Here is a 12,184-nt window from a genome sequence, read left to right as displayed (position 1 = left end):
GTGTTCTCTGCGGATTCTAAGTATGAGGCCATGGGTAATTGCCGGCCCGGCTGAGGGGCGTGAGTCCACGGGTGGTGGGGGGCGAGAACTGCCGGGCGCGTCTGGACCGGCCAGCCGGCGCTTCTGGCTCGAGGAAGCGGCGCGCGCGGGAGGGAGCCCGGGTCCGGGTGCTGCAAGAGGAGTCGGAAGCCCCTTAATCCAGAGGCACCGCAGGCTGGGGCGCGCTCGCTTCCCGGCTCCCTGGACCTGCAGATAGGTTTAGGGGGCCCCCGGGCTGACCCTTGTGTCTAGAATAGGCTCTGCATTGGAGAGGCTGGAACATAGTTCAGGCACAGATGTGTACGCCGCTACTCTTGGAAAACCAGGAGTAAACAGCCTTCTTTCGGACCGAATCGTGACTTGGATTACTGCAGGTTCCGATTTCTTTGCACTTCCCTATCACCTAAAAAAATGCGTTTTGATAGCCTTTTTGGAGCTCTCTGTAAAAACTGATACTAGATTCTGTGTGAGGTAAATATATGCGTAAGCCCTGATGGCCTTGCTCAGGAGTTCAGTGTAGCTGGAAGCGTAACTAAGCCCGGTTCATCTATTGTGTGCTTTTCGCGAGGTTCTTAATCTTCGCTTCAGTTGCCTCATCTGTAACCGGGAATGATATTTAGTAGTTCATTTCATAGGGTTGTTATAAAAGGATTAAATACCTTAATACGTATTGTTCAGTCCTTCAGTCGTGTCCGACCCTTTGCGGCTCCATGGACTGCAGCACACCAAGGCTTCCCTGTCTTTCACTGTCTCCCGGAATTTGCTCAAACTCTTGTCGTTTGAGTCGATGATACCATCCAGCCATCTCATCCATTGTCACCCCGCCTCTCCTCCTGCCCTCAGTCTTGCCCAGCATTAAGATCTTTTCCAATGGCTCTTCACATGAGGTGGCCAAAGTATATATAGAACATGTCAAACAATGCTTGTCGTTGAATGGCTCAGTGTATGTCAGCTCTTACCATCATTGCTATATTGTGAACATCATTTAGAAATGATACAATATAAAAAGGTTTCCAAGTCACTCAGGGATAGACACTTATCAAACACCCTTTCTGTCTTGGAAAAGCAGAGGTAGTATCTTTCGAAAGTTTATATTGCCACAATATCTTATGGGTGTATGGCAATAGTGATTGAATGCATGCATGACTTAAAGAAACTTCTGTAAATTGCCTTAGAGGCAAAAAAAAAAACAAACTTTTGGTCTTTACAATACAAAGGGCTTTGTTGATACTCAGCTTGTGAGTCAGGAGGAAACTGAGGCTTCAAGAGATTGCCAAAGTTCTGCCACTTTGGACTTATATCCAGTTTCTTCCTCCAGTGTACTATTTCTACAAGTTATTCGTTATATTGGGATCTAATGTTTTTCACTTCCTTAGTTGTGCAGTTAATTTTTAAGTGTTTACCAGCTATGTGTTAGTAACAAACTGATATTTCAAAAACTAAGATAATTCCAGGATTGATCCTACCTTCAAGAATTTCAAACCTAATGAGGAAAAGAAGATAACCAGTAACATGTTTCATACACTTGCACTTTCAGTTCAGTTCAGTTCAGTCGCCTAGTCATGTCCGACTCTTTGCGACCCCATGAATCGCAGCACGCCAGACCTCCCTGTCCATCACCAACTCCTGGAGTTCACTCAGACTCACGTCCATCGAGTCAGTGATGCCGTCCAGCCATCTCATCCTCTGTCGTCCCCCTTCTCCCTCCTGCCCCCACGTCCCTCCCAGCATCAGAGTCTTTTCCAGTGAGTCAACTCTTTGCATGAGGTGGCCAAAGTACTGGAGTTTCAGCTTTAGCATCATTCCTTCCAAAGAAATCCCAGGGCTGATCTCCTTCAGAATGGACTGGTTGGATCTCCTTGTAGTCCACAGGACTCTCAAGAGTTTTCTCCAACACCACAGTTCAAAAGCATCAGTTCTTCGGCACTCAGCACATCCATACATGACCATAGGAAAAACCATAGCTTTGACTAGACGGACCTTTGTTGGCAAAGTAGCGTCTCTGCTTTTGAATATGCTATCTAGGTTGATCATAACTTTCCTTCCAAGGAGTAAGCGTCTTTGGAAGCCCATAAGGAACAGTGTTTCAGACTAAAAGGATGGAGAAGGTTGATGAGAAAGTGATGTTTAGGCTAGACAGGAATGGAACAAACTCTGGGAGATGGTGAACCACGGGGAAGCCTGGCTTGCTGCAGGCAAAGGGGTCGCAAAGAGTTGGACACGACTTGAGCGACTGAACTACAACAAATGGATGGTATTTTGACTAGAGGATATAGATGGAAGACATTTGGGATAGGGGGCACAGTATAAGCATGAGAACTGTGGTACAGTTAGCTAGTAGAAATGGTGTATGGAGAGAGCTGGGGATGTTAGTTTCGAAAGAAAATGTAGAATCAGTTCTTGGTTGTTGCTTGGTCCAAAGAGAGTGTATTTTTTTAGTTCTCTAGATAAGGTATACTCAGGCAGGGGGTGATAACATAAGATTGTGTTTCAGAATATGAATCTGAAAAATGTATCAGTTCAGTTCAGTCACTCAGTTGTGTCTAATTCTTTGCGACCCCATGAACTGCAGCACACCAGGCCTCCCTGTCCATCACCAACTCCCAGAGTTCACCCAAACCCATGTCCATTGAGTCAGTGATGCCATCCAACCATCTCGTCGTCCCCTTCTCTTCCTGCCCTCAATCTTTCCCAGCATCAGAGTCTTTTCCAGTGAGTCAACTCTTCATATCAGGTGGCCAAAGTGTTGGAGTTTCAGCTTCAACATCAGTCCTTCCAGTGAACACCCAGGACTGATCTCCTTTAGGATGGACTGGTTGGATCTCCTTGCAGTCCAGGGGACTCTCAAGAGTCTTCTCCAACACCAGAGTTCAAAAGCATAAGGCTGTATAATACATGGTGGAGAGATGGAAGAGAGTAGGAAAGCATACTCAAGGTACAAGCTGGCATAGAAGAGGGAGTTACACAGTGAGAAAGTTTCCCTTCAGCAGTAGAATCTTGCAAAACCAGTAGGAGTTTGCTACTTCTGTGATATATTGGGAGGCAGGGAGATCAAGCAAAGCAAACAACTTAAATTGGAATAGGTAGAGGGTTATCATGGCTGTGGGGTCAGTATATCTGCAGTATAGGGTGAAGGGAAGTGGTGGGAGAAGAGTCTAGAAGGTTATAGACCAGGGCTCCGAAGGCTAATCCAGGCATCCAAGCAAGAGATGACTTTGGCCAAAGTTAAGATACTGTTGAAGGTGAAGAGAAAAGACAGAGCTTTGGAGTGCTTTAGCCAATAGGATTAACAAGGAAAAGATGTTGGGTTCATACCGGGACTCTTGAGTTTAAAGTACCTTGAAAATAAATGTGAATGTAGCAGGTGTTTAGGTAGAAATTCAAAATAGGAACTTGGTCAAGATTTAGAGATAACTTTTTTTCATGTATATATATATATATATATAAAAGCTAATAATTAAAGCCAGTTTTCTAGCAAATTAACAGGGTTATAATGAAATCGCTGAGGACTTGAATATTATCTAAAAGCTACTACAAGGAGTTGGCTAACTTATACAAAAAGGAATAAGGATATGTTGTATTTTACTTCAAAGAGTTTATCAAAAAAGCTGAAATAGTAAATGAAATGACAGAATCGTGGCATTTTAGCAGCATCGTTTTTCTTTCCCAGCCCTTAAATCATACATTCTTCAAAACCTCATATAAATCCTGTTTCCTGCTTGAAAACATCATTAATTTCGTCAACACTTTATCAACAAAGATGACTGGAGTCCCCTGTGACAGGCACTGTGGTGGTGCTTTATGTGCACTCCTGTCTGCATGGTTTAGGTATTGTTATCCTCATTTTACAGAAGATTTATTGAGTGTTAGCTGTCTGTGCAAAGCTTGCACTTGCACACATTGTCTCAATGTACCCTTATAAAAATCTTATAATAATCCTTATAATAACCCATGAGTAGAGAACAGTGAGGTTTAAAGAGATTAAGTAACTTCTCCAACATCATTCAGCCCATACATGGATAAAAGCTGATATTTGAACCCATCTGGGCTTGACTTCTTTAAAATGCATTCTTTTCTACCACACTGTATTTCCATTATTATTTGTGTTTTTTTTGTTTTTTTTTTTTTTATTTGTAATAAGTAAACACAATTGCTCCCCTCAAAGAGCTCATAGTCTGGTTGGGAAGGTCTCTCATAACACTGTGTGGAAAATGCCAGAGTAGAGCTGAGCCCTGCACCCTGTGGAAGCAGGTTAAGACAGGCACCGATTTGGAACAAAATAAAGGAAGGTTTGGAGAAGGCGATGGCACCCCACTCCAGTACTCTTGCCTGGAAAATCCCATGGACGGAGGAGCCTGGTAGGCTGCAGTCCACGGGCTCGCGAAGAGTCAGACAAGACTGAGCGATTTCACTTTGACTTTTCACTTTCATGCATTGGAGAAGGAAATGGCAACCCACTCCAGTGTTCTTGCCTGGAGAATCCCAGGGACGGGGGAGCCTGTTGGGCTGCCATCTATGGGGTCGCACAGAGTCGGACACGATTGAAGCGACTTAGCAGCAGCGGCAAGAGAAGGTTTCCGGTAGAAAGACACCCTAACTGAGTGTCAAAGATGTAGAAAATGTTCTCATTCTCCAAGGATAGCAGAATGTGCAAAGGCATGGAATGTTTCCTCTAGGGGTTTGTATTCAAATATTGGTAGTTAAACCCATTATTCTCTGCTGAGGAGCAAGGAGAGAGGAAATGACTTTCCTCTAGAGAAGAGTATCAAAATCAGCTAGGGTGAGTTTTCAGTACCCCGTCACCCACCACCGTCTCAAGGAAGTACTGCCTAAAGGACCTGCTAATGCAGGGGGGCAGGGGGGTTGGGCAGATTGTTGGAATTTTGAACCACTTGGCCTACTGTTCAAGTGAAAAAGTTCTAGTCAGATTGGAGTCAAACTTAGGAATTGGATCATATCCTGAAAGCAGTGAAAAAACCTTGAAGGATTTTAATTTAGTCTTTATTTAAGGAAATAATATGGTCAAGTTTGTAAAAATGAATTAAGAAAAGTGAATTGAAGAGCCGCACCTGGAGACTGAAGGGGGCCCTTAAAAGAGTGGTCTGGGCTGAAGATGGTGAGAACCTGGGTACTCATGGGCGTGGAGAGGAGGAGCCAGCCAGCAGGGGCGTCCATGGGCCTCGGTTGCTTCATTGCTTGTTCTTTGTTGATCTTATTAAACAGTTGAACACAACTGTGTCCTCTGGTCACAGCACTTGGAAGAGGCATCTTGATTTCAGAGATGTATGTGTGAAAACTCAAGTGTCTTAGAAATGATAAAATAGGGTAGTAGCAGCCCTAGTCAGCATAGATTTACCCTTTGATTATTTGGTAGTAATTCTTTCACTGGTTCATTTTATGTAAATAGTTTATAAAACCTTTGAAGATTGGGCAAGTTCTGTTTGACAGACTGGATTGGACATTGGAAATCAAATATAAGTAAGGCCTCTGCCCTACAAGAGCTTATGGCTACATAAGGGAGACGGATATTTAGATAAATGAGGAATTTCAACACAATTCAAAAATAGATCAAATGATTTGGGATCACAGAGTAGAGAGAGGTCCAGTCTAAGGATTCTGTGGTTTTTACCTTCTATAGTGTATGAGGAAGCACCATATTAGGCATGTACAGTGTCAGATCTAATAGGCACAGAACAAACATTTTTTATTTGATACTAGAATATTTGCAGTTCTGAGCTTTGTCTTATGGTTATACCTACTATGAAAAAAGTCAAATATTACCCCAGATTAACCACAATTAATAATTTAGTAGCCTCTGCTATATGGGAGAAAGCCACAAATCTAGAAAAACAAAGGCAAAATCAGCATTTTAGCAGCAAGAAAAAGAACTGCCATAAAGTCTTTACACTTTGCTATATGAGAGACCTCACTGAGTAGAGAATCTTTGACTTCGTACTTGTAAACTGGTGTCCACAGTGAATGATGGAGTATTGGAGGACAAGGCAAGACTGCTGTTAGCCACACCCCACAGAAGAGTAACTGGTAGTGCATAGCACAGTCTCTGCATCCGTTAGCGAGCAGGCAGCTTGGTTAGGTCAGCCGTTTTTGCAGGGTGATGCCATATAGCCTCTGCCCCTGGCACAGGTCAGAGATGTGATTTTTGGCATCATTGATCTACTTTTGAGAGTTAATGAACTAAATGGTCTTAGATGTCCCTACAGGTGTGAGCAGCACAATTTGAGTATACAGTTCTTGAACTTTTATTTTAAATGAAATCTCCATTGCATGTTTTAATTTTTCATGGACAATAGACAGATTATACTGTATGGAAAAGTGAATCTTGTTTTTCTCTCTTATTTCCAGGTATATCTTCTGTGTCTCTGGAGACTTTATTAAAGTTTATAGCACAGCTACAGAAGAATGTGTGCATATATTGCAAGGGCACAGAAATCTGGTGACCGGAATCCAGCTCAATCCCAACAACCATCTACAGGTGTTAAACAATTCACAATCGAATCTTTTAATATTGGCATTACTGTTGCCAGAGTAATTTAAATTGAATTTGGCTGAGAAGCTTTCTAGGTGATGATCAAGGAAATATCTATTTTGATTTTCTGATTCAGGGTATTTTTCACTTATTTTTAATTATTAAAATTAAAAGTAAATTATTAAAATGGGTTCACAGCCTGGAACTACATTGTTTATGAGATGAGTTGCATGTCCTACTCCACCATCTTTCTTGTAAATTGTTTTCACAATAATATCACACACAGAAGTTCAGTGTAACCTTAGTAAGATTTGGTCCACTGAAACCAAAATAAAAACATGTTACTAAAGCATTCTGGTGTTACCAGAGTTTGGCCCACAGACTGTTGGTTACAATGAGATAAACGTAGAAATTGACTGTTACCCTACATTCCTTTGATACCCGTGCAAGATAAAAGTAGTTCTGCTGGTAAAGAACTGAGCTCTAGGATAATAGTCACAAGCTCTCAAGAGTTTTTTATTACTCAGTACCTTATCATCTCCCTCTTGAAAGTAGAGGGTTGACTTTTTTCCTTCTTTTAATTAAAATTTGATAGGTCTCATTTCCACAAAGAGCTGTGATAAGATTTTTCATTTTGCAAAAAGTATAAGTGACTTCACGTCTTTAAAGCTAATAATAGATTAATGAATAGGCAATACCTTCTGTATCAGCATTTAAGTTACTTGATAATCTTATTGTAGTTCTTTTTCTTAATCAGTTTTGTACTGTTTTTACCCTTTTAGCTGTATTCTTGTTCCGTTGATGGCACAATTAAACTGTGGGACTATATAGATGGCATTTTGATAAAGGTAAGTGGATTGAGTTTCCATTTTCATTATGTGAAGAGGAATGGCAACATAAGACAGATGTGTTTTGTTACTTCTCTAAGGTCTCATCTTTTAGATAGCCTTCCTAAAATGTCATGAAATTCACTCATCATAAAAGATAAATTTGACTATATAAAATTTTAAACTTTTTTAACCAAAAAATGAGCAGTGAAAGAACATGTTTACAAGAGATATTATCAGTGATACACAAAATTACCAAAAACCAATAAGGAAAAACTAGACCCCACAGGAAAAAAACGATGGTATAGAGTAGGAATATGTAATACACTAAAAAGAAATAGCCAATAAACATGAAAAGATTCTTAACCTTGTTAATAGTTAAATGTAAATTAAGAGATAACAACCGCATTTTTCCCTGTCAGTTTAGACAAATTGCAAATTGAAAATATATAGTGATAAAATATAGAGAAATATACATTTTTGTATATAGTCAGTATATGAAACTGAAAATGAATACCTCTGCTCCAGCAATCTCACCTTTAGGAATCTCTTGTTGAAATAATGCCAGGTACATATGATTCTTAAAACATTAAACATTGTTCATGGTAGAAAAAAGTTGAATTTACTCAAGTTAAAATTGGATATTCATTCAATTGAATACTGTGCACCCATGGAAAAGAACCAGGTAGATCTAGAGATATTCACTTAAAAGGTTATTTAGTAAATACATACTGAGTGTCTCCCTAGGCCAAGTTTTCTTCTGATGTTGGCAATATAGCAGTGAGCAAAATGGATTAAAAAAATCCCTCCTGTTAATGAAACTTCTGCAGGGGGTGGACGGAATAAATAATATTGTGCTCTTCATCTTTCAGACCTTCAGAGTTGGGTGTGAACTTCACGCCCTTTTTACTCTTTCCCATGCTGAGGATTCTGTCTTTGTTACAATAAATAAAGAAAAACCAGGTACAGTGAATTAATTTATTTTGACTTATATAGCTTTGAGTGGCTTTTTTCTTTTTACAGTGTCTCAAATTTAACATTTTCATTTTAGTCTGAAGTCAGTTTTTGGAGCTGGTGTTTAAATTGGTTTCATCATTATTGCAGTCATTTGGGGGAGGGTTTGTATTACTTTCTGAAGTATTGATGAGGGAATGATTATTTAAAATATGGTTGTGATAATGGACAACCTAACTCTAATTTTAAAGCTATTTTGAGCTACAGTGTGTCTTGCTACTGAACAAATGTCATTTTTAAGCATCCCTATCATTTTACCCATCCTCAAATACCACCCATTTGTTGACCTTGAATCTGGAAGAAATGGTATAGAAAACAAATTATTAGCAGCTAAGAGGGTGGCTAAATTATTTTTATATTTTTGTTATCATTGGAACATTATTCACTGAAATTGCTATGTTTCAGAGCATTTTAGGAAATCTAGAATATCTTCAGTAGTTACAAGTAATTATCCTTTAGCAAGTTTAATACCCCAACATTGATATGAAGAATATATCCAAAGCATTTTTCTAATCTCAGACTTCAAGAATCCCAATGCAACCTGTGTGCGTCCTCCTTAAAATAGAGTTGTATTCAGAATTCAAAGTACAGACCAGCTTTAAATTTGTAACTGGGTGGTCAGTGAGATTGGCTCACAACTCATTAACTAAGTAATCCTTTCCATGATGGGGGTGGTTTGGAAGTTTTGGGGGGATTTTTGGTTTGTTTTTTGGGGAGTGTTGGTAGTCAGATTTTTGGGATTTGGGAGGGGGGTGGTTGTTTCTTTTGTTGAAACAGTTTGCAGATTGCTAATGTCATGGACTTTTAAGTAACTTGAGAATAGTCACAACTGTGAAAGCGAAATCGCTTTTAGCTAGAAGTCATTTGGTACCAACCGTGTTAAGGAGTAATGTTTTTATCTATCAGAAATGTGACATGAAAGAATAAAAAGCTATGAGTTTTCTTATGTGGCCCATAAACCATCTTTAAGGGACATTTCAAAAAATATCTGGAAATGGCAATATATTTCTTAAAATGATTGTTGCCTTATCAGGTGACTGTTTAAAATAGCACTTTTCAGTATTTAGGTTCTGCCTGTACATAAATATGTGAATTCTTAATGTCTCTTGTTGTTGTTTAGTCACTCAGTCGTGTCCGACTCTTGAGACCCCATGGACTGTAGCCCGCCAGGTTCCTCTGTCCATGGGATTCTCCAGGCAAGAATACTGGAGTTGGGTGCCATTTCCTTCTGCATCTTAATGTCTATCTTAATTCTTAAATGTGTATGCTTATTTAAAAATTCATGTTTCTGAACTCTGATTCACTGGGTCTGAAATCTGGTCTAGGAGTGAGCATTTTTTGTGTCTTCCTAGGTGGCTTTGCTCATCACTGTGGTTTGGTAGCCACTCCCCATACTCACCACATGATTCCTCAGTTGAAGTGGGCAGTGTTGGGGAAGACTTAACTTTAGAAAAGAAAATACGTGTTTAGGATTTAGGCATATAAAGTTTGAGATGACTGAAAAGGCTGTAAGAAAGACTGGAAAACAGAAAAAAATAGTAGATCAACGCATTACAGAATTTTGTATTCATTATAAAATCTAGGGGGCTTCCCTGGTAGAGGACAAGGAAGAAATAGTGCAGTGAAATATAACTGTTTCCTGTTAAGGAGAAGCTATTTTAACAGAATGCAAAGAGAAAAGCATGCCAGTTTACAGAAAAGATTTATCCTATGTATGTGTGGCAAGTCCATAGCATTTGTGAAAGCTCTCAGATGATTTGTTGCTTGTGGCTGCTCATTTCACCAGTATGTCATATTCTGTCTCCATTTTAAAGCTCATCTCAGCACTTTGGAAAGCAAAATGCACCAGTAAAAGAAACTGTTTCCTATTTCTACATATACGATGCTTGTGTGTACATAAATGTTCTGAATGTACATATGATGCTTGTGTACATAAATGAGTTCTGAGATTAGACTTCTGTTAAAACTTGTATATTCAAATAAAGAGTACAGCTTGTTCAGATAGCCTAGAATGATGATCTTGGCATCAAGTGAACTCTGGAGTTCTGATAAACGGTTTTATATGAACAAACACACATGCTTTCTCTGGAGAAGCTTTCTATTAATATAGCTGCCTTTGGCTAGATGTCTTTCAGCTGGCTTCAGTGAAACTACCAAAATCATCAAGTCAGGAAATAGAAGCTAAGGAGCTCTCCTTTGTTTTGGATTACGTAAACCAGTCACCCAAGTGCATTGCCTTTGGAAATGAGGTAAAATTTGCTTTGTTGGTTTTCTTTTGTGTACATAAAATCTCTTTCCTGCGATCTTTCCTCTGAGTATTTTATGTTACAGTCATTTAATATTGCCTTGAGTTACAGTGCCTTTGTTAGGAGCTAAAAAAACTGTCTTGCAGCTTTAGCATATGTTTGCAGTATAGATTTTTTTAGGGCCATTCTTATTTTGTATATTGTCTTACTGCTCTTATAAACTCTGTAATTGTTCAGAAAAATCAATGGTTTGACATATTTTCTGTACTTCTTAGCCTATACCATGTAAAAGCCACTTAAATTGATTGTAGATATTGTAGCCACTTGATTATAGATATATGTCTTTTGCAAATATGACCTCCATGTCTGTAAATAGTATGCTTTTACAGAAAAGTAAAGAAATCTCAACAGGCAATAATATTTGAGGAATGTTTTTCTAGACTTTTTCTTAAATATGTATAAAATAACTTCCCAATCTGAATAATTATCTGAGGGCTTTATCTTTTTTTTTCTTCACTTAGCACTGCAGCATGTGTATACTTAAATTTTTATCTGAAACTAACTGTATGATGTTCATACAATAATTTATTTAGCTATCAAATCAAGTACCATAGAAAGCCCCTAAATATCATTGTGATGGCATGTTTCTTTAGTCTTAAGTTTTATAACATTATTTTGGCTTTGTTCTAAAAAGGTTTAATTTCTTAGAGAAAACACTTAACATTATAAACGTCATTACTCTTCAGCAGCGTAGTCATCAGTTAAATACAAATTAAAAGCACAATGAGATACTACTTCACGTCCACTAGAACAGATAGTGACAGTACCGAGTGGTGGCTGAATATGGGGTAAAGTTAAGCATGTGCCTTACTGTGACCCAGCAGTTCTGCCTATAGGTAGCAACATGAAAGCGTGGCCACCAAATGACACGTACGAGAAAGTGTGCGTCAATAAGAGAATCAACGATTTGTAATACATATACATTCACTGGGTGCTGCTAAACAATAAAAAGGAACTAATGATACATTTAAGAGCGTGGGTGAATCTCAGAAAGGTGATATTGAGCTACCATTGGGAGGTATTAGATTGGTGCAAAAGTAATTGCAGTTTCAGACCATGAATTTTATTTTATTTTTTTTATTTTATTTTATTTTTAAACTTTACATAATTGTATTAGTTTTGCCAAATATCAAAATGAATCCGCCACCGTTACACATGTGTTCCCCATCCTGAACCCTCCTCCCTCCTCCCTCCCCATACCGTCCCTGTGGGTCATCCCCGTACACTAGCCCCAAGCATCCAGTATCCTGCATCGAACCTGGACTGGCATCTCGTTTCGTACATGATATTTTACATGTTTCAATGCCATTCTCCCAAATCTTCCCACCCTCTCCCTTTCCCACAGAGTCCATAAGACTGTTCTATACATCAGTGTCTCTTTTGCTGTCTCGTACACAGGGTTATTGTTACCATCTTTCTAAATTCCATATATATGCATTAGTATACTGTACTGGTGTTTTTCTTTCTGACTTACTTCACTCTGTATAATAGGCTCCAGTTTCATCCACCTC

At 39.1% G+C, this 12,184-nt stretch overlaps 1 protein-coding gene across 1 annotated transcript in view; it reads left to right on the top strand.

Annotated features, from left to right (window-relative positions):
* WDR75 (WD repeat domain 75) overlaps window positions 1-12,184 on the top strand; it is a 42,664-nt gene that overhangs the window by 1,277 nt on the left and 29,203 nt on the right. Inside the window, exons 2-5 of the mRNA XM_010862913.1 lie at window positions 6,403-6,532; window positions 7,309-7,374; window positions 8,226-8,316; window positions 10,492-10,616. Of these exons, the coding sequence (XP_010861215.1) occupies window positions 6,403-6,532; window positions 7,309-7,374; window positions 8,226-8,316; window positions 10,492-10,616 (412 nt within the window). The remainder of the gene's footprint in view (window positions 1-6,402; window positions 6,533-7,308; window positions 7,375-8,225; window positions 8,317-10,491; window positions 10,617-12,184) is intronic.

Source organism: Bison bison, unplaced genomic scaffold (genome assembly GCF_000754665.1).
Source record: "Bison bison bison isolate TAMUID 2011002044 unplaced genomic scaffold, Bison_UMD1.0 scf7180017864485, whole genome shotgun sequence".
NCBI classification, from domain to species: Eukaryota; Metazoa; Chordata; class Mammalia; order Artiodactyla; family Bovidae; genus Bison; species Bison bison.
This window is presented reverse-complemented; position numbering and strand designations above follow the sequence as displayed.